Source organism: Chrysochloris asiatica, unplaced genomic scaffold (genome assembly GCF_000296735.1).
Source record: "Chrysochloris asiatica unplaced genomic scaffold, ChrAsi1.0 scaffold00176, whole genome shotgun sequence".
Lineage (NCBI taxonomy): Eukaryota > Metazoa > Chordata > Mammalia > Afrosoricida > Chrysochloridae > Chrysochloris > Chrysochloris asiatica.
Window position 1 is genome coordinate 6,372,818 of NW_006408694.1, and position 23,794 is coordinate 6,396,611.

At 37.2% G+C, this 23,794-nt stretch overlaps 1 protein-coding gene across 2 annotated transcripts in view; it reads left to right on the forward strand.

Annotated features, from left to right (window-relative positions):
• Nucleotides 1-1,472: 1,472 nt before the first annotated feature.
• PCMTD1 (protein-L-isoaspartate (D-aspartate) O-methyltransferase domain containing 1) overlaps nt 1,473-23,794 on the forward strand; it is a 49,269-nt gene continuing 26,947 nt past the window's right edge. For both annotated transcript variants that reach the window (XM_006871862.1, XM_006871863.1), the window contains exons 1-2: nt 1,473-1,779; nt 19,950-20,052. In XM_006871862.1, the coding sequence (XP_006871924.1) occupies nt 1,473-1,779; nt 19,950-20,052 (410 nt within the window). The remainder of the gene's footprint in view (nt 1,780-19,949; nt 20,053-23,794) is intronic.

The following is a 23,794-nucleotide window of genomic DNA, read 5'->3' on the forward strand; positions in this document are numbered from 1 at the left end:
CTTTGCAGTACATATACACTAGGACACATACTTATTGCAGAGAATAAGCACACTGTAAAGCCTGTGTTTTCACAAATGATCTTTGCTTGGGCTAGCAGGCAGTGGAGTCCTCCAAGTTTGTATAAATTTGTTTGAATAAGTTAAATAAGAGTGATGTGAGGTCACAGAATTTCCTTTACTTAGAAAATTCCTAAGGAAATGCAGGGGATAGGATGAAGGAGACTGTGACAAAGATAATGTGACAGGTTCAGGTGAAGGCACTGCCCTGACAGTGTCTCAGGTCTAGTAGGGACACCTGAAGAAGGTCAAGTCTGAGTGCCAGTTTTCTCTACAGCCAAGACTGGAGTGCAGACTTGCTAGAGGTGGTTGCCAAACTCTGGGTTTTGGTGATAGGTATTACGTTTCTCACCCCACCCCCCAATCTAGTAATTGAAATATTCATTTGCCACCTATAGTTAAGTTGTTCATTTAATATATCGAAACTATTATTTAACTTCCTCAAGTTGTGATTATATTTCCATTCACAGATGCTGAGTTTGATATGCTAAAAAAGTTCATATTGTGTGTGTCTGCACATGTACACACATGTGAATGCAACATATGTTTCAGTGCTTAGACTAACATGTGGCTCTATTTGTTTTTACATTTAGTATTCTGTGTTTGGGTATATTACTCATCTTAACATTTTAAATTTACATAGTAAAATTTGGAATTGGTAGTGGATTTTTAAATTCAGGAATTTTAAATCAATCAAGTGACTCGTACATATTCAACTCGGATTATCGTACTATAAAGAAAGCCTTATAACTTAGTTATTAACACCTACGTTCTATTCACAGAGTGACCTAGGATAAGACAGCACTGTTCGTTACACTAACTAGTATTATATGTAGCTATTGTTGTTAAGTGCTATCAAATGGATTCTGACTCTTAGCAACACTGTATAGGATTTCTGAGGAGTAGCTGGTGAGCTTGAACTGCCGACCTTGAGTTTCAAACCAACCTCGAGGTCAAGTAAATGTGGCTATGAATCCTGGTGGTGTAGTGGTTAAGCACTCAGCTAATCACCTGTGTGGTAAAAAAACTTTTTAGTTTTAACTAGGCATATATGGTTAATGGCTACCATAATGAACATCACTATGTCCCAGTTTTCCTATTTTTAAAGATCAGATTTTTATAAGAATTAAATACAATAACATATTTAAGAAGCTTAACACGATGCTGGGCACACAATATACCCTTGAGAAATGGCAGTTAATTATAATGACTATTATATGAATTATATATTTAATAAACTAGAACTATTTTCTCTTGAGCATTAAATTAAATGTCTTTGTTTTTATTCTTCCTTTCCAGGATTAATGTATTTTTGGAAATCAAGTGCAATAATAAGAGGAAAACAAGCCACATCATTATTGAAGCCATTTCTGCTAATTTTATTTTTTCATTTATGATTTGATTTTAATACAATCATGGGAGGAGCTGTGAGTGCTGGAGAAGATAATGATGACTTAATTGATAACTTAAAAGAAGCTCAGTATATCCGCACTGAAAGAGTAGAGCAAGCCTTCAGAGCTATTGATCGTGGAGATTACTATTTGGAAGGCTACAGAGACAGTGCTTACAAAGACTTGGCCTGGAAGCATGGAAACATCCACTTGTCTGCACCTTGCATTTATTCTGAAGTTATGGAAGCATTGAAACTTCAACCAGGATTGTCTTTTCTTAACCTAGGAAGTGGAACCGGATATTTAAGTACAATGGTGGGCTTAATTTTAGGTAATTTACTTTTTGTAAAATTCTTTTTTAAATTAGATGAAACTTGAGTTTGTATTACTGTATCTGATTTATAGGGTCTGTGTATCAGTTTCAATGTTTATATTAGAGTACTAATCATTGTTACTTAAATGTAAAGTACAAGGCAATAATCTCCCAGCCCTCAGCCTGGAGTAGTTATAGTTAGGTTCTGCATGCAATCCTAAACTCACAGTAGCTCTTGGAACTGTTCTCCAGCCCTCATTTGTAATCTATATTTGAACAGCTGGTAGGCAAGCAACTCAGAAATGTTACATAATCTGTTTAAGGAAACTGTTCTGACTGCTAGTGTAGATAGTTCGTTAGTTAACAGTGACCTATTTTAAATAAGAGCATTATACTGGCTTTCTGTTGATGGAGAGATGGATGTGTGTGGGATATAGAGTGTGTGGCACTGGTGATTCAAAGCAAGGGCCTAGAGAGAAATACATGGAAGAGAGAAGCACAGCTTCACTAAACTTTCAGCATATTTATCGATTATCTGCTCTGTCAGGTGCTGTTCTGGGTTCTGGGCAGGGAACAGAGGAACAAAGATCTCTACGCTCGTAGAATGTCACCTACCAGAGCTAGGCATTGCACTTTACATGTGGTAACTCAGTTCATCTTCCTCATAATCCAGTGAAGTGTGTACTATTGTTACTCATATTATGTAGGTGAGAAACTGAGCACAGAGAGGCTAAATTAAATGGCATGCCCTAAAGCCACATAAGGCGCTCTGGTAGCGTAGTGGTTACGAATCGGGCTGCCAACCCCAAGGTCAGCAGTTCGAAACTATGAGCTGTTCCGTGGGAGAAAGATGAGGCTTTCTGCTTCCGTAAAGATTTACAGCCTCGGAAACCCTGTGCAAGGTCACTTTGGGTTGGAACCAACTCCACGGTACTTACCAACAACAAGGTCACATAGCTAGGAGACAACAGCTGAGAATGGATATGAGTGGGAAAAGCCCAGATGGAGGGAAAATATGTTATAAAACATTATGATATTGGGTGGAGAGTTTTGAAATAGATTATGCTGAGTTTGTGTATGATTTACAGGATCTGTAACTTTGTATAAGTTTGAAAGTATATATATTCAGAGTGGTAATCTTTCATACTTATATGTGAAAACACAAGACTATAGTCTTCTCCCAGCCTTGAGACTGGTGTAGTTAGAGTTAGGTTCTGCATGTAATTCTAAACTTAAAATAGCTCTTGGAACTGTTTTAATCTCTGTTGTAATCTGTGAACAGGAGGATGAATAACCATGGATTTTACTGTCCCATCTAGTCAGTTTATCTACCATAGGTACTGAGTGTTAGTGTGTGTGTCAGAGGAGTCATTGGTGGTGCTAACCAAAAAACTAGCACTTGGAACCTACCAGATGTACCATGGAAGGAAGATGTGGCAATCTGCTTTAAAGGGTACAGCATTGGAAATCCTCTGGGGCAGTTCACCTTTGCCCTGTAGGGTCACTGTGAGTCATTATAAACTCTCTGGCAGTTGGTTTTATATCTGAGTGAGTGTCAAGTATTAAGATAGAGTGCTGGATAGTTGACTCTTGCCCTTGAGTTTGCAGACTGGTCTGGGTGAGACTTGGCGGGTGTAGGGGCAACATAAGAAAATGCAAGTTCTCATCCATTTTGATGTGTGCTGTCATTGAGGTCTATGCCCATGGTATAGAGATAAGCTATGGCTTAGCATTCATTCTTAAAGTGATGGGAGATGAAGAATTTTAGTAGAGAAATGACAATACCCTTTTATAGTATGACATTATGTCCTACTTTGCTGAGACTGCCCTAATTTATCCCTGTTATCCTGACATCAGTATTTATGGTGCCTCTTTAATTTTCAGAATTATCCCAGCTTAGACAGTAAATTATATGGTCAAATTATATGACTTTTTTTAAAGACATTTTTCAGACTTGAAATTCCTGTTTTCCTCTACCCTAGCTAGCTCCTCACTCATTTAGTCATAGAATCTATGACATAGTTCTCTCTCACGCACACACGCATACAAACACAGTAGGTCCCCTTTCATTCCACAACTGGTTCAGTTTCTGATACAAAGTAACTGCTAAAAAAAATGGTAATTATTATTTTTGCAAGAAAAGAGAAATTTAGAAGATCTCATGTAGATTTGGTGCTTCTCCCAGCTTCCATCCTAGACACGAATTTCTCAGTAGACTAGATCTTCAGACATCTGCCACTCCTTTCTCTTGAATCTCTTTGTAACAGGAATCTCTAGAGTTTGAGACAGTCTCCAAATAAAAGAAACTTTGTGGGGAGAGATGGGGGACTCATTTTAAAAAATGGGAGTTTCCTTCCTTGAATCAGTATATTCTTTGGTCAGCTCTGACAACTTGAGGCTAGACTCTGTTGTTGTTATGTGCCATCAAGTCAGCACCGACTCATAGTGACCTTATGCACAGCAGAACGAAACACTGCCTGGTCCAGGGCCAACCTCACTACTGTTGTCATGCTTGAGTCCATCGATGCTGCCATCCTTTTGGGAGGTCTTCCTCTTTTTCTCTGACCCTCCACCTTATCAAACATGATATCCCTCTCCAGCGACTGGTCCCTCCTGACAATATGTCCGAAGTATGAGAGACGAAGTTTGGTCATCCTGGCCTCCAAGGAGCACTTTGGCTGTACTTCTTCCAAAATGGATCTATTGGTTCTTTTAGCAGTCCATGACACTTTGAATATTCTCCACCAACACCATAACTCAAAAGCATCAATTCTTACCCGGTTTCCCTTATCCATTGTCCAACTTTCACATGCATTTAAGGTTATTGAAAATACCATGGATTGGGTTAGGCACACCTTAGTCCTCAAGCTGACATCTTTGCTCTTTAACACTTTAAAAAGAGGCTAGACTCTAGACCCCATTATAATATGTCTGGCAGCTTTAGAGTACCTCTTTTATCCCATTGTCCACTTCTCCAGCACTGCCAACTAGCTTCTACCTAGAGACACCAGTTAAGACAAAGGCCTTCATTTTCACCAGGGGGCTTTCAGAGTTAGCAACTTTTGCTAGCAATTAGCCCACCTTCTTAGACTCAAATTACTTAACATTCTACAAGAGATCAGATTCCTGTGGCTGGGTGCACCTGTAGCAAACTTCAAACTGTATTGTATCTTGAATAGTCAGTACTAGAAGGCAGTGTAGAAAAACAGACCTTTGTGAAAATGATTCGTAATGCACTTTTTTCTGTCATGAGGCCGTAAGGAGTCATGGTCTGTAGCTGCACATATGACCATAGTTGTTGGATACTCTGCCAAGATTCATCAGTATATATAGTCCTACAGACAGTCAAGATTAAACTATACCTTCTTTCCTTTTGATTGAAAGCATTCATTTGGTTAGAAAGAAAAAAACATTAAAAAAAGTAAGGCAAGAAAAATAATCTGTATAATTAGGACCATAGTTCAATAAATTTTGAATCTGCCTTTTCCCCCCTTACCCCCATCCCACACCCCCGTGTGTGTGTGTGTCTGTGTTTTAGTCAAGGAGAAAGGATATATAAAAATTACCTAGAATTAATACCCAAATGCCACATGCTTATAACAAGGGGTTTCAGAAAGTTAGTGGAAGAATTCCATTATTTTAAAATTCTGTTTTCCATGAACGTTTTGAAGCCCCTCGTATGCTCCCTATAGTCATGAATGCATTGAACCAGACTTGGTTCATTGCTTCACATTGTCTCCCATTAGCAGAAGCTCTTTCCTTATTAGGAAATGCTACCCCCAAGACTCTCAGCCATTCTTTTCTGTTCTCCCTACTCACCAGATAGGGGTGGCTGGTGTTCATCACAGGCAGTGTCTTGTATTGGGGGATATGTTAAGTATCTCCAACAATTAGAAACAGACCAACAGAGGGAACCTACAGTCACCAAAAGAAAAGAAATAATAAAGTTTAGAGCAGAAATAAATGAGATAGAAAACAGAAAAACTATAGAAAGAATCAACAGGACAAGAAGCTGGATCACTGAGGGACATGTTCAGAAATATAATTGGGGGAGTCAGGCTGGGGAGGGGAGAGCAGGGTATCTGTGATTTGGTAGCATAGATGAGGATGCATACCCTTGTAAAAATTCCTCCTCCATTCCTTAAGCGTACCTCTAAAGCAAGGGTTGTTTTTGTTGTTAAGTGCCGTCGAGTCAGTTATGACCTATAACGACCCTGTATAGTGTTTCCAAGGAGTAGCCGGTGACCTTAAACCACTGGCCTTGCAGTTCAAACGGCTTTGCAGTCTGGTGCACTAACCCACAGTGCCACACACCAGGACTCCCTAAAGCAAGGGTGAGGAACATATTTTCTGCCAAAATATATGATCTCATTCATGGGCCATACAAAATTATCAATTTAAAAATTAGCCTGCCAGATTTATTCAAACATTTAATTAACTTGGAGTCCTGGTGTAGTACTGTGGGTTCATGCGCTGGACTGCAAGGTCGGTTTGAACCACAAGGCCAGCAGTTCAAGCTCACCAGCTGCTCCTTGGAAACCCTATACAGGGTCGCTATGAGTTGGAACCAACTCAACAACACTTAACAAAAATAAGTATGATGGCTGGAACTGTGGTTGACTGCTCTAAAGGATGGACTCCAATCTGAGAGAGCTCTGTTCTAGACAGTTTTCATATGGTCAGAAGAAGTTAGGTTTATCTTAACTCTTGGGAGAAATTTATTTTTACTCCAGTCTAGAGAACAGACCACTCTACCTTTTAGTTTGCTTCGCTGAGACAACTTCTTTTTTTTTAAAAAAAACTTTTTATTCTGAATTGAGTGAAGGTTTACAGAGCAGATCATCAGTTTTACATTTAACAAAGCATACAATTTGTTTCATTACAATGGTTGTAATCCCCTCCATGTACCAGTAGTTAACAGTGCTTACCTCTGTTCACTTTAATTATTGCATTCCTCCCTGTGTCTCCCACTGCGTTCTATTTCCTCTGCTAACTTCCCTCTTGTTGGATATTGCCTGCTGTCACTCATGTTAACATGTGTTTACCCTCCAGCCCATGAATTAGTTTTCCTCTCCCTGCACCTGTAACCATGATAGATTATTTCGTTTAACAAGAAAACTGTTTCTTAACTTTTTACAATATTGGTCTCATATAATATTTGCCCTTTTGTGTTTCAGTCAGCATAATATCCTTCATATTGTGAGGTGTTTCACAAATTTGTCATTATTCTTCAGCATTTTGTAGTATTCCATTGTGTTTATGTACCAAAGTTTGTTTATCCATTCTTCTGTTGATAGGCATTTAGGCTGTCTCCAGCTTTTTGATATGCCTCTGTAGACTGCATATTGAAGGATCCTGTTTTCTTATCCATTCTGCTCTCTGTGTTCTTGACTGGTACACATAATCCAGTTATGTTAAGTGTAACTATCAATAGGTATGAATTAATTGATGCCATTTTTTCTTTTTTTTGTGGTGGTGTTGGTTTCTTTGTTCCACATAATTTTCTATACTTAGTTCATTTTATTTGTGGGTTTTCATTTTCGTATGTTGAGTTAGTGTTTGCTAAATCTTTCTGATTTTCCTTTTTTTTTTTTGAGGTGCAGGTGTGTTCTTTTCCTTTGTGGTTAACCTGTAATTTATTAGTTTTTTCCGTGCTTAAAACAGTCTGTTTGATCTTGAAGTCTGCGTGACTTCCTTGCCATTTGGAAGTTCTGTTTCTTCACGATTCCCTCTTTGTGCTTTGTAGTTGACTTTATTATACATTGGTATCTCTCGTTCTCTGTTTTCAGGCTAGTAGATTTGTTTTACTTTCAATACTTCTATATCTGGATTCCTGGTGTGGCGCTGTAGGCTAATGCATCAGACTGCAAAGTTGTTTGAACTGTAAGGTCAGTGGTTCAAGCTCACCAGCTGCTCCTTAGAAACCCTATACAGGGTCTCTATGGGTCAGAATCGATTTGACGGCTCCTAACAACAACAATATCTGGATTGAGTTCTGGGTCATGTTGCCATGTATGGTAATCTCAGGTTGTTATTTACTGTTGTTGGTTCTCAGTTCCAAAGGACACCCTTTATCATTTTTTGTAAAGTTGGTCTGATCATTATCAATTCCTTAAATTTTTGGTTATCAGGAAATGTCCTAATATTGTCATATTTGAGGGACAGCTTTTCTGGATACATGATTCTTTTTTGGCAATTTTTTTTAAAGACTTGTATATATGTCTTCTTGCCTGTATGGTTTCTGCAGAGAAATCAGAGTTTAGTCTTGTTGGTTCTCCTTTGTAGGTAACTTCATTTTTCCCAAGAGGCTCTTAGGATTCTTGCCTTGTTCTTGATTTTGGAAAGTTTGATTATGGTATGTCATAGTGTTTTTCTTTTGGCTTTGTTCAACTTCCTGTATACTTGTCCTTAATGATGTTAGGGAAGTTTTGTTCCAACAACTCTTCAACAATTTTCTTTTCTTTTTTTTTTTATTGTTCCTGTTCTGCAATTCTGATCATCAGTAACACCAGTAAGTTGTTTTCATGGTGTCCTACATAACCTTCAGACTCTCTATGGATTTTTCATTCTTTTTTCTTATTCTTCCAACATATAGTATTGAGAGATTTATCTTCAAGCTCACTGATTCAGGCTTCCATTGCTTCACATCTGCTCCTTTGCCCTTTCAATGTACTGTCCATTTTTGAGATCTTAGTATTAATTTTCTGTATTTCTAATTGCAGGTATGGTATTGTTTTTAAATTTGCATTTATTTTGTTTGTTCTTTTAGTATTCTCTGGAATTCTTGTGAAGTTTTTATTGTGTTCTCCTTGCTTCCATGATCTTCTTTTATCAATTCTTTGAATGTAGCTAAACAGCATTCTTTTGAATTATTTTTCAGTTAATTCCATTACTTTGTTTTCCTCAAAAATGCTTTATGTCTCTGAACCTTGATCATTTGTTTGAGCTCTTCTCTTTTGTTTCTTCATGTTGGCTAAAATTGTTTGTTGCTTCCAGGGCATTGTGTTGTTGCCATAGTTGTAAAAACCAAGTAGTACAATTGTTGGACCCAGAGAAGGGGGAAATCTCTGATAGTCTCTAGCAATTCAAGAAACTCATGAAGTGGTTGCAGAAGGGAAATGACAGTGGAGTTCCTTGCCGTAGATGGCGTTCCTTTTGCTTTGGTGTATCTATGTTCAGGGCACTCAGTCCAGAAGAGTTTGTGGGGGCCTTTGATGGAGTTGGTTTCATTGTCTGATAGGACCACAGGGCCACTGGGGCTAGGGTGACTGCAGGTTTTGCAGGTCTTGAGCCAAGCCTGCGTAGCACAGCTGGCTCCCACCTCCCACTGGCATGGTTTCCAACCAGGTGGCTCCTAATCAGGTTTTGCATGACTGGTGGATGAGGGTGGGAACTGGCCACAGGTCTGGTCACTGGGATTTTTCAATTCTTAGGCTATTCTACTTATAGACTACCAACCCCCCCCCCCCACTAAAAACAGTATTCTCAACTCCTGTTTTTTTCTCTACGTCACAGGATTTAGTAAAAACTCAGAGACATATGAAGGTAGATTAGTCTAATAATCCCTACCTGATTCAGGTGTCGGGATAGTTCTTCTCAACATTCGGATCCTTTTTGATCAGAGATTCACTTGACTGGTTAATGACCGTATGGGGAGACTGCCCGAATTGTTCTAATACTGCTTAGTAACTACTGCAGCGCTAAACATGAGTCCTGACAGGTAAATCAATTGACAAACTTATGCCTTGTGCCTTAGAGAAGGAAATTTACTGCCTTTATAAAAAAAATACCTACAACTGCTATAAGGCCTCATTAGTTAGTCATTTTTGGGCTCTGCCCTGTTCTTCACTACCACCGGACATTAAATGGCTCCTTTTCTGCTCTCCTTATTTCCTTTGCCTCAGGAATGCATGCTCTCTCGCTCTCTCTTTTTAAATAGCTTCATGTTGTTATTATGTGCCATTGAGTCAGGTTTGACTCAAAGCGTCCTTATATAAAATTTTCAAGGAGCAGCTAGTGGATTTAAACACCTAACTTTTTGGTTAGCAATATAGTGCTTATCCTACAGTGCCACATCAGGGCTCCAAAGGCTTTATGGAGGTATAATTTACATACCTTAAAAGTCTCCATTTTAAGTGTATACCATTCAGTGATTTATGTTAAATTTGAAAAGTTGAAGAAGCATTACCACAAACCCAATTTGAGAACATTCCATCACCCAAAAAGATCTCCCATGACAGTTGTATCCACACCAGTTCATGACAACTACTAATCTACTTTTTTTGTCAGCAGGAATTGCCTATTTTGGACAGGTTGTATAAATAGAATCATATAACATGTGGTCTTTGCATCTGGCTACTTTCTCCTAGAATTATGTTTTTGAGATTGATCCTTGATGTATGTAGCATGTATCAGTAGTTTGCTCCTTTTTTTACTGAATAATATTCTGTTGTATATATATACACACACACACACACACACACACACACCACCTTTTGTCTATCCATTCACCAGTTGGTGGACATTTGGATTGTTTCCATGTTTTGCTATCATGAATAATGTTGCTATGAATATTCAATTACAAGTCTTTTGTGGCCATTAATTTTTGTTTCTCTTGGGTAGATTCCCAAGAATAGAATTGTTGGGTAATATGGTAATAAACTTTATAAGAAATTGCCACAATTGTTTTTCCACAAGTGGCTGTGCTGTGTTATCCACAAATGATGTATGAGGTTCCACTTTCTCTGTTTTCTTCACTGACACTTGTTTTTTTTCTCTCTGTGTGTTTCTGTTTGTATCTTGGTGTGTTTAATAGCTATTTCAGTGCATGTGAAGTGATATTTTACTGTGGTTTGGATTTGCACTGTGGTGCTGTAGGATAAGCATTTGGCCACAAGGTTGGTTTGAATCTCAAGGTTGAATCTCAAGCTACTCTTCAGAAACCCTATTCAAGGTTATATAAGTCAGAAATGACTCGACCACACTTAAAAACAAGAATGATAATTAGGCTGCTGACTGAAAGGTTAGTGATTCAGATCCACCAGCCACTCCTTGGAAACCCTATACAGGATCCATGTGTGTCAGAATCAACTCAACAGCACTTAGCAACAACAATGATGAATGATGCATCTATTCATGTGTTCATTATTGCTGCTATGCCAACAGCTTCTTTGGAAAAATGTATGTTCAAATCCTTTTTCACTTTTTAATTGGGTCCTTGGTGTTCCAACACTTAGCAACCCTGTACAGGGTTTGAGGCTGTAAATCTTTACGGGAGCAGAATGCCTCATCTTTCTCCCACGGAACAGCTGGTAGTTTCGAACTGCTGACCTTGCGGTTTGTAGCCCGATTTGTAACCACTATGCTACCAGAGCGCCTTTATTGAGTTACAGGTGTTCATATATATAGTGAGTGTAAGGCTTTTATCAGAAATAAGGTTTTCAACTATTATTTCATGCTCTTTTATGCATCTCATTTTGGAGGGCTCTTATTGTTGACTTAAGGCCAAAGGATTAAGGATTCAGACTGTAGTCAAGCCCCTTCCATGTCCTCATCCCTAATTCTCAGTAAGATAAACACATTCTTGAGGTATCCAAGTAAACCCAACCTCAGTTTTCCTTTTGAACGCCATTTCACGTTCTTTTAAGTACCAGCGCTATTCTTGGTATGTGATTTACTTGGGATCCTGTAAGCAAGTTTATTTTGAAAAAACCCTGTTTTGGGGGGTTGGCTTCATTTTATAAAATTAATAAAGGCTTTTTGCCGCCATTTAAGTTGTTACTTTCTAGTTAGACTTCCATTTATTAGGTTTTCTGCCCTGTACCCTCTATTGAATTGCTTTTTTATTTTTCCCCTTCGCTCACCTCTGATTGTGGAATAGAAATCATATTTTCAACCCTCTCCTTCATGGCTTTCTCAAGAATCAGTACACATGGGATTGTTACAGGACAATATGTTGCAAGTAATAAAAATATAAAATGTTAAGAAGCAATACAAAATTCTAAAAATTTTCGTTTTCCTAATGATTTCTTCTGGTTATGTGATTAGTTGTTGTTAGGTACCGTTGAGTCGGTACCGACTCATAGCGACCTTATGCACAGCAGAATGAAACACTGCCCGATCCTGGGCCAGTTTCACTATTGTTGCCATGCTTAAGCCCATTGATGCTGCCACTTTGCCAAACCATCTCGCTGGGGGTCTGCCTCCTTTCCTCTGACCCTCCACCTTATCAAACATGATATCCTTCTCCAGTGACTGGCCCCTCCTGACATATGTCCAAAGTATGACAGATGAAATTTGGCCATCCTGGCTTCCAAGGAGCACTCTGGCTGAATTTCTTCCAACACAGGTCTGTTGGTTCTTTTGGCAGCCCATGGCACTCAATATTCTCCTCCAACACCATAACTCAAAAGCATCAATTCTTCTGCAGTCTTCCTTATTCACTGTCCAGCTTTCACATGCATATGAGGTTATTGATAATGCCATGGCTTGGGTCAGGCACACTTTAGTCTTCAAGTTGACATCTTTGCTCTTCAACATTTTAAAAAGGTATTGTGCAGCAGATTTGCGTAATGCAATAATATGTCATTTGATTTCTTGACTGCTGCTTCTGTGAGTGTTGATAGTTGATCCAAGAAGAATGAAGTACTTGACAACTTCAATTTTTTCTCTGTTGATAAGAATGTTATCTATTGATCCAGTGGTGAGGATTTTTGTGTGTTTTTTTTTTTACATTGATAAGCAACCCATACCGAAGGCTGTGCTCTTTGATCTCCATCAGTAAATATTTTAAGTCGTCTTCACTTTCACTCTACAATTAGTAGGTGGAAGAAATTTCTTTAGTGGGAGCAAAAAGTGTCTTGGGTGGTTCCTGAGCATTCTGAGTTTTTATCTTCTGGATTAACCTTTCCTCAACCTGGACCTTCCATTTACCAAATACAGTAATTACTTCAGAAAATGACTGAACTTTGCTGAATGTGTTTCCTTATTTGTAAAGTATGTTGTGACAGCTCTGTCTTCAGTGTATGAGCTGGCATCTATGAGTTATTCTGTCTCCTCATAGATTTTCCCTACACCTGATGTTGGCTTGAAGCCAGAAGTTGATTGAGTAGGCTTGGCTGTTTGTCCTGCTGGAGTTCTTGATTCCTTCTAGACCCTGCCTTCATATTGCCTCTGGGCATAACTTCTACAGTCTACCTTTCCCCCTCCCCCTTCCTGCTAAGATCTCTGAGAGTTCAGATCATTTTGTGTTACCCTTATAAATACCTTTGTTGTTCATAATTTGGACATTTTTTTTGACTTTACACTGTAGAGAAGGCTCTCTACAGTGTAAAGTCAAAGTATCTTCAGATAATACTTTCCTATCTTCAGATAATACTTATTTCCAAAAGATTCATAGATTTTTGTTGTAGGAGAGGCAAGGTTTGTCTGCTGAGTTCCCCTGCTCTGACCTTCAGGCCAGTTTCACCAGCTGGGTATTTAAATATGCAATTTGTTGTTATTGTTGTTGTTAAGTACCAGGGAGTGGTTCTGACTCATTGTGACCCTGTACAGGGTTTCAGAGGCTGTAAATCTGTACGGGAACAGAACGCCTCATCTTTCTCAAAACTTCTGGTAGTTTTGAGCTGCCGATCTTGAGGTTAGCAGCCTGATTCATAACCACTACGCTACCAGAGCTTCTTTAAATATGCAATACCTACTACTTTATCTTGGCTTCAGATGATGAAGATTCCAAAAATTCAACCTGTCCCCAACTCAAGTTTTCTGCCTTCTCCCATATTAAGACAAATCAAGTCAACAGATTCTCTTCTTCCTGCTCTGTTTTCTTCTTAGTGAGTTGTATTTGCTTCCACCCAAGGAGCTCTGGTAGCGTAGTGGTTACAAATCGGGCTGTGAACCTTAAGGTCAGTGGTTCAAAACTACCAGCCACTCCATGGGAGAAAGATGAGGCTTTCTACTCCCGTAAAGATTTACACCCTCAGAAACCCTGTACAGGGTCGCTATGGGTTGGAAGTGATTCGAAGGCACTTAACAACAAAAACAATGATCCAAACCAGAAATCTGAACTTAGGTCTCTCTTTTCTCTCAAAAAACTAGAAGTGTGAAAAGAAGTGCTTTGAAAGTTTTCTTTCTCTCCCTCTCCTCTATCTTTTCCAATTATCTTCCCCCTTCTACTAAGTAATAACTTAGTGGATCTAGCCCTGAAGATGCATCCCTTATAGCACAATATTCACATGGTGTTTACAGGAATGATCATTGATTGAAGTCATAGTATTTGCCAATATACTGTATTTTAAAATCAAAGACAGATATATGTTTTTGTGCTTTGAATGCCTTCTGCCTCAATCTTCATTGTAAACCTTTGAAATTTGAGATGGCAGGTGTATTTGTGTATTTTAGCATTCATTCAGAAAATGTTTGTCATCTCAGAAGCTATGCTAACCATGGACAAGGTACAATAATACAAGACACATCTCTACCATTGAAATTGTGCGTGTCCTTCATAATCTGAAGGATTGTGTTGTTTTAATTGACTGTTCTTTGTTTAATTCAGAAAGTATGTATTAAGTATTTATGGGGGGGAGGGTCAGTCTCCATACTGGGCCTAGAGTATCTTAAGGTAGGTCACAAAAAGAGCTGATGAAAATGGCTTCGAGGGAAATGACTAGCATTTAAAAGAATTTGGGTCAAGAGTTCAAGTTATTTAAATCAACTTTTTAAGCTATTCCTGGTGTAGCACTGTGGGCTAATGCGTCAGACTGCAAAGCCTTTTGGACTGCAAGGTCAGCAGTTCTTACCAGCTGCTCCTTGGAAACCCTATACAGGGTCGCTATGGGTCGGAACTGACTCAACGGCACTTAACTACAGCGTCATACTTTTTACCTGTCACTACTTCTAAAGTGTCCCTGAATACTTCTAAAGTTATAGATCTTCCTCAAAGTGTCTTGTTTGATATAAAATTAGTAATTTAATGAGAGATGTTTTGCATTTACATGTGTATTTTACTTCTCATTGACCATACTAGGTTCGTAGAATTCAAATAACTGATTCACTTACTCCCTCTTGTGGTGAATATATAGTTTTGTCTAAAATGTTCTTACTGTTTTGTCTAAAATGTAACTCTTGATATTTGTTTACTAAGGAGAACAAAGATTTGGGAAAGTCCTAAATAGAGCTTTAAAATTTTAGTTTTGGCTTTGTAAAAATTAGGATGGTCTGGTTAGTGATTGCATGTTAGAATGGTCTGCAGAGCGTGGGACACGCTCCTAGCGATTTTGTCTGTCCTGTCTGGGGTGGTACCTAAGCATTTACAGTTTAAATAATTTAATCGACTTTTTAAATGAAATTTTATTAAAAGATTCTCAGGTAATTATTCCAATATGTAGTCAAGATTGAGAACCTCTTATATACTTGCAGGCTTCAAAACATTCATGGAAAAGGGAATTAAAAGATACTGGAGTTTTTCCATAAACTCTTTTATCCCTCTCCCTCCCTGCCCCCAATATATGAGGAAAGGTCACATAATTTCTTTCTAACTCTTTGTTGTGAATTGGGTGAAGGTTTACAGAGCAGATGATCAGTTTTATTTTAAACAATCATGTACTTGCTTCATTTCAGTTATTTCAATCCCCCAATGAAACATCACTTATCCCACTTCCTCTCTGTGAACCCTTCTTCCCCAACCCTTCTGAATTTTGTCCTTTTGATCTTGAATGGTGAGTATTCTATGGTGTATGCACTTCATTAGTTGTGTTGTCCCCATTATATACCTTTGTACGGCTTGCCTGAAAATTCAGCCACATGGGGTGAATTTGGTTAAAGACCTGGAGGGTGGCCAAGGGCCAATGTCTGGGGCTTCCCTCAGCTCTTTCAGATGAGTAACCCTGATCTTTTTCATAATTGTGAATTTTGGTCCATAGTTTCTCCTACCCTATCTAGAACCTTCTAATATAACCCCTTTCTGAGCACTTGGTAGTGGTAGCCAAGCACTGTCTAGTTCTTCTGGTCTCAGGATCTTGGAGATGGATGTTCACTCATTGGACTAATTGCTTCCAAGCATCTTCAGTTTTCAGCACTCTTCTTCCCTCTACAAAGGGAGAGACCAGTAGCAGCACTTCAGTGAGTAACAACTGAGCTTTTAAGATCTCAGTTGTTACCAGAGTAGGTTCTAGAGCATTGTGTTTGTGGACTGTTATACCAGTCAAAGGTCACATAATTTATAAAACTAATTTATACACATATTATAGTTTATCGTGTATGAAGCACTTTTACATAATTATAACATTTTCCCAAGGACCCTAACAGGTAGGTAGGGTAGATACCTTTCTACATAATAGATTAGGTAATGATCTTCAAACAGTAAGTGCCTAGTCTTAGATTATATGAGGAAACTTCCGTTTAGAGAAGGAACTAGGGCTGGAAACCAAAAAATCTGACCTTGAATCTACTGATTTTTTTTACTACACCACTGGTTTTAGACCTTAAGAGTCCTCAGATGAAATGATGAATCTTAAATTTATCTTTTTATTAGTTGTAAAAATACATGTTACAAACATTTGCCAATTAAAAGCTAGTTTTTTTCAGTTACGTGTTAGGAAGTACCTTTTTGCTTGTGGCCAAGTTCTATAAGTTATCTTTGCACAAAATACTAAAGGCACAGAGAACTTCATTAAAATGTAGTGTGAATGGCTCAGGTTTTCTAGCCCTGCCTGAAAAGACTTTTTACCCATTCCTTTTATACAGTCTCCTGAGTAGGACTTCAGGACCTGGGGTTGGCATTCTGGGAGTCACATGGACTCAGCAACATGTAATTAAGAAATAGAGATATTGCATGTGCACTTGATATCTAAAGCTAATAATTTGTGTTTATGTTTTGATTGTTGACTAACTGGTAGGTGATAAATGAGTTTGATTATTAGATCTAATTACTACAAAAGAAAATCAGGTTCTAGATTTTATTTTATTAAAATTTCATTTGTTATTGCTCTAAATAAATGGGCTCAGCCTGCCATAAAAATCACTTTGGATATTGAATATTATTTTAATAAACTTTGATTTTTGTGCATGTTTCTATTTCTCTTTAATATTTAGGTATTAATGATAGTGGCCAACTATTAATATTTTTTCTTTGCTTTTTAAATATGTGTTATAAAATGTGGTAAGGTTTCTCACTAAAATTCAAATAGGACCACCCTTGTACCCTTGAAGAAACAAACAGCAGGTGTATTGTGATGGAAAGAATTTCCTGGCACAACTTGCCTAGCCTTTTTCTCACCAATGCAGTTTTATATTTTCTTAACATGTCTTCATATTAAGTCTCTGTCATTGTCCTGTGTCACTGGAGTAAATCTATCAAGATTACTGCTAGGAACTCCCAAAAAACAGTCACCATAACCTTCTGAGCTGACATCAATGCCTTGAATTTAATTGACTCAGGACATCCCCTCTGAAGCCACTGACCATTTTTTGTGAAGGCACCTTAACAAGACTAAGACAGTTGTATTACTGACATAGCTTGTCTGCAACCATCCATAGATTGCAGAGGCATGTTTAAACATGTTTTAAGTAAACCCATGCATGTATGAACTAGAACCCTGGTAGCAATACTTTCTGATTTACCCTCGAATGTCTTCATGTTTAAACTAAATTTAAATGATTCCATCCTTTAAAAAAAAAAAAAAATCCCTAAATATTTTTATTTTATTATTCATATTGTCAAGCAAATATTTCATGCTAATAAAATCCTATTATGTATCTTTTATAATTAATCCACTTATGTCAAAGTTCTGTTGTTCTATGAAAAATATTCATAGGAAATTTTAAGAAGCTTCCAACCTTAATTTAAAAGTTTCCCATTGCCTTTAGATAATAAACACAACACAGATAAAGGAAAGAGACTAGTAAGTGTCCTTGAGTGAAGCATAGCCTACCTAATCCCTTGGGATTTAGAAATCTGAACTCTAGATTCCCTCAGTGAATAAGACAGCTTGAAGTATTGAAGTGTTCCAGGTTCTGAACACTTAATTATTATGCTTCTGCATTCAGTCTTATAAGAAACCTGGAATATTAGCAATAGTGATACTTTTTAGTGATTTCTTATCTGTGTAGCTCTAGTTTTCTAATAAAAATGTTTGATTATGCTAACTAGATTCAAAATGCATATTGAAAATAGATTTAAAAAATATTTTCTGTTAGTGTTGCTAAGTCAGTTCTGTTAGAACTTCTTTAAATAAGGAAGCCTGGTGATGCTGTGGGCTAGGCGTTGGCCTGCTAACTGAAGGGTTAGCAGTTCCAACCCACCAGCCACTTCATGGAAGAAAGCTGAGGCTGTCAGATCACATAAAGATCGACCGTGCTGGAAGCCTTTAAAGGGTTGCTATAAGTCGGAATAGGCTTGATGGCAGTGGGTTTAGAATATCTCTAAAAGGATTAAAGGGAAATCACACTCATTTCATAAAATAACATTTTTGTTATTTTGTAGCCATAATCTAATTTGAAATATTTAAATAGGTTGTTTTTAATATTCTAAATGTTGACTCGTAAGGAAATTCAGGTTCTCACAAAATTTATGTTTAATGCTAAATTAAAAACTATCATTCTTCATGCTTAAGTTTTTTTTCCCATTTTTATTTACTTTTTATAAAAAGGTAATATTTCAGTTTTACTCATTTTATCTATGGTAATAATTAAGGATTTCAGGAAGACTAAGTGATATTGGGCAGATGTCCCAGTATTCAGGTACAGGTTTACAGTGCAAGAGTAAGGCAATAAGCAGACCATTTTGAAAATCATATCCATCAAAGTAATTTATTTTTAAAAACTATAAAAGCAATGCAAAGCAAATTGCTTATACTTGCTTTGGTTCGATGAAACCAGAACGTTTACTTACTTTTCTGAACTGAATATATTTTTCAAGGAGGATCAAACAGTTATTTAGGGGGTAGGCAATCAAATTGTGGTACTGTAGGATCAGCACTAGACTGCGAACCACAAGGTCAGCAGTTCAAACCCACCAACTGCTCCTCAGAAGCCGTACAGGGTTGCTATGAGTCAAAACCGACTTGGTTCTTAGCAATAGCAAATCAAGTTGAATAACACAAGCCTGGCAAGTTAACACATTGTCTTTAGCTGATTCTGGATTGAAGGCAGTGGCTGATTATTTTGGAGTTGTTTTTATAAATTGAGTATTTCTTAGTTAGCAAATCATTTTTGTGTGTGCTATTCAAACATGTTCATTTATGGGTATGTGATTGTATGAAAACGCGTAGGTAGAAATCGATGGAAACAACTTTAACGTAGTTTGTGTATGTAAATAGGATTCAGTAAGAGTCACATCCAGTTAACTAGTTCCTAAAGGTACAAAAAATATAACACTCATTTTTGTTATCAGTTTCATAGTAAAACCGAAGTATAGCAAGAAATCAGGCACACCTGACTGGTGGAATTTGAGAAGTTTCAAAGGAACTGTTATACCTCTATGAGACTGTGTCGTATTTATTTGGGACATATGACTGGCATTCTGCACAGTAAATCACCTGGTGAAATGTTCAGTGAACTGGTACCTAGGTAGAGAAGCAGTTGTCTGATAACGGGGGCAGTAAAGCTGTCTTCCATCCTGGACCAAGCGCAAGAAGAAATGCCGTGTGAGAATTGGGAAATTACTGGAACACCAAGTAAAGTCAACATGGCAGGTTGTTCCAGCTTGCAGAATGCTGGACACAGGGAACTTCAAAAACACCAAGAGTATGGTCTTGACACTGGACAGGTTTGGTATTTATTAGTAGAAGATGATGTAACCTTTGCATAATATATTTAAGTCCAAGATTTCAGGCACTTTAGAATTACTGGATATTTAGTTGATGATTAGTGCAAATATATTGTTAACTTAAAATTCACACAGAACTATAATTTGTATTCCCTTGGCAGTAGAGTCCTGTTGGATAAGCTACTCTCTCCAGAGAACTCTGCAGGTGACAACCTTCTGCGCAGTAGTACTTTGTGATAGGATACACAGTGGAACTTTGCTTTTTTAAAAGCACTGTAAATAGGTTTCCATTCTATTTCAGTTAGGTATTCACATATTTCAAGCCCTTAAATGGTCCTGTGGTAGACAAAATGAGCAAAATTAAAAGAGCTCTGTAAGGGCATATTATTAATATTTTATAAAAATGCTGCTGCTACGATTGCAGGTCCTTTTGGAATAAATCATGGGATTGAGCTTCATTCAGATGTGGTGGAATATGCCAAGGAAAAGCTGGAGAGCTTCATCAAAAATAGTGATAGCTTTGATAAGTAAGTATTTACATCTGTAGTTCTGGTTGAAAACACTTGATCAAATGATATGTGTAACACCTGTTTCTCAATACTATTCCTTTACTTTTGATCCTGGATTGCTAATTTAAACACAGCAAAAATTAGTGTGCTATAAAAATGAAAGAAAAAATGTTAGGAAAAGTATTCTGTGCTGTAACATCTGTTCTATGTAAATCTGTAGTAAATCATAGGTAAATGAAATATCCTTTATAATATGATGTTACTACCACTTTATTAGTAGAGTAAACCTCATTCATTAAATATCATTCAGGGTTCTTTATATAAATATATATATATATATATATCTACCTGGTAAAAATTTTATTAGAATGCTTTTCTAATACTGGTTTTATACCTTTGGGGTACTAATTTAGTGATCCAAAGATAATGAACATAGAGGTACAGATCTTGTGATAGGCTTGTCTGAGAACTGTTTTTATAAAGCCATTGCTTTAAAATGAGTCTACTTCCCCTTAGAAAAAAGCACTACACAGAATTTGGGTTTTGGGCTGGCTGAGAAAATCTATTTAGTGCGTATGTTCCTAAAATTCGATATTGATAAATACTGTGAGCAGGTATACTTTCCAAAAGTTTGTGAACACCAGGAATTTATGTGATTACAGTTCTCACTTTTCTTTATAACTGTCATACTTTGAAATGGTTAGGAGTCACAGGTTTAGAATATTGTTACTTACATAGTTCAAAGCTATTCACATAGTTCAAAGCTATTCACATTCTCCATTTCACTTGCTTGCTGGCAGTGAGACCTCCATCTTCTCCAGGCTCTGGCTATAGACACTAAAGATAAGACCCTGCGGACATTCAGGACTGGTGGTGGTTATGTGCCATGGAGTCAGTTCCTACTCGTAGCAACCCAAGGCTGCAAATCTTTAGGGAGCAGAAAGCCTCATATTTCTCCCATGGAACAGCTGGTAGTTTCGAACTGCTGACCTTAGCAGTCAACCACTACAGTACCAGAGCTGCAGTCAGGACTAGAGCTGAGGATTTCCTCTAGAGAGATCGGGCTTGGGGACAGCATCAAGAGAGAAGCTAAGAAGTCCCTTTGGAAATGTCTTTTCCTTTCTCCTCCTCTTGCCCGTTCTCTCTGGCTATATCCCTTTCCTTGCCTTTTTCCTTCATTCTCTTTGCCATTAGCAGTTTGTATCTCTCTATCCTCTTGTAAAACTAACACTTGAGTGGTTGAAGAACAGAATCCCAGTGTGCTATTGGGAAGAAAGAAGGCCTCAAAGCCCACAATGCTATAGGCAAGGGGTTGTAATTCGTTTATGAAAGACCACACGCAGGCAAGCTAGGTGAGTGGGGAAATAACTTGTGTTCTATTCTGTAATCAATGAATTTGAGCAAGCCACTTGCATTTTCTGCATCAATTTGCTGAATACCTTTCATTATCTTTTCTATAGAAAAAATGGCATGTAATTCACATTTTGAAACCTTTTCTCAAGTGCTTACCGTGTTGGTTCATAATCTATTTCCAAGAATAACATGTTTGTTATAGATAAAATCATTTTTAGCATAAATTATTTAGTAAGAAATTTGGAATTCAACTTTATCTATTATTTCGCTGTCTTGTGATTGGTAGTCTAGTGAGTGCTTAAGATACAGACATGGATATTTCTTACATAGTTTATTAAAAGTACAGAACTGTGTTAAATACATTGAATTCATGTTGCTTTAAGTATTTGTTTTATTTTGAACCTTAGAAAATGCTAAAATAATGAAAGCAAATGTTTAGGATCTATTCTAAGAGCTATTGTATACTAGGTATTAACACATTTCATGTTATAATTCTTGAAACCCTAGTGTATGCAGTTTGAGTCATTAACTTAAGTGGCACAAAGTCAAGAAAGTATCTTAAATCACTGGAGTATCTCTGTATGTTATTATTTAAAGCATTTCTGTGCCACTGTATTATAAATATTAAACAATCCATGAAGCAAATAAATCTGAAGACTGTGTTTTAAGTTTCTTAATTAATTTTTTTTTTTCTAAATTTGCTGTCCTGCAGCTGTAAAATTATAAAATTTTCTTTGCATGCAATTTTGGAGTGATCTTTTGTTGTTACTCTTTATGATGAATCATGGAATTGTCTGATCTAAATACAATTTTAGTAGTTTTTAATTAGACATTATAATTTACTTGTTTCTAAAATTTATAACTTAACTTTTGAAACAGATTCTTACATTAACAAATTAGTCTGAAAAGATTAGAGATGGCAGTTTTATTACCTGTTCTAGTTTTCAAGAAGTGTTCCCATATATTTTTGTTAATATGTTTTACACAAAAGTAGTCGGTACCAGGGAGGTTTTTATATTTTTCTTTTTTTTGCAAAGAGTTGTGAGTGATTGGAAGTTTAATACTCAAAACTGATGCAAGGTCACTCATGCAACGGTTCATTTTTCATCTTTTTATATCATTTGGCTTTGTGACAAATATAAAAATACAGTGTGTTTCTTCCTAGCCAATTGGTGTTTTCATTATATCATTGATGCTTATGGATTGTATTTCTGCGTATGTTCAGATTTTTTTAAGTGAATTGAGAGAAGAACTGGTACATGGCACACAAAGTGAATTTGAAATCCTCTAAGTGATTTTTATTAGATTTAATTATGTTGTTGTTGTTAAGTGCCGTCGAGTCGGTTTCGACCCATAGCGACCCTGTACAGGGTTTCCGAGGCTGTAAATCCTTACGGGAGCAGAAAGTCTCATCTTTCTCCCACGGAGCTGCTGGTAGTTTCTAACTGTTGGCCTTAAGGTTCGCAACCCGATTCGTAACCACTATGCTACCAGATTTAATTATATGACCCATTAAAATATAAATTTTAATCAATGCAATGTTATAACGCAGGAAAATTATTTGTTCTTTGCGTTTCCTTAACACCTGATTATTCTTGATTTTGTATGCCATGGAGAGAATGTTGTTGTGTGCCACTGAGTCAGTTCCAACTAATAGGGTTTCTGAGAGTGGCTGATAAGTTTTAACTGCCAACCGTGTAGGTAGCAGTCCATTGCTTATCCTACAGTGCCACACTAGGAGAGAATAGGTAGCTGAAATCTAATAGACACTCCTCAAATCATATTTACCCTCTTGTTTTGGATCTTTGTTTTATCATGCACTTTTCAAAAATATTATGTTATTTCTGATTTGAACTGCATCTTTAAATTGTTCTTATATATGTCTCATGAAGATCATAAGTGAACTCCCAAATAAGAAACAATAGCTAGGAAAAGTAATAATCAACACAGAGTATGTAATGTAAGATAACCTATTTTACAAAGTCTGTGTTTGGTTTTGCATGTGTCTATAACATGGATGCTGTCTTGAAAGTAATATATCTTCTTTAGAAAGGAAGCATCCTTAAGATAATGTACACAGTGGCTTCAAAAAGTTTGTGGAAAAATCCATTCTATTTTCATTCCATTTTTCCATAAACTTTTTGAAGCCCCCTTGTATTGTTGTTTTTAAACTACTTTCTGTGTCGTAGTCCTGTACCAGCAAGAGGAATAATTTGGAGACGCTACTCTTAACAGCAACTCTGAAATGACTGAATGGGCATGGTGTGTTCCAGTAGACTTTATTTTCAAAAGCAGGTAGACTTTATTTCAAAAGCAGTAGACATTATTTCAAAAGCAGAAACATATACTGTTGAATGATGATGCACGGAGGGGATTGTAATTATTAAATGAAACGATGAATGTAAAA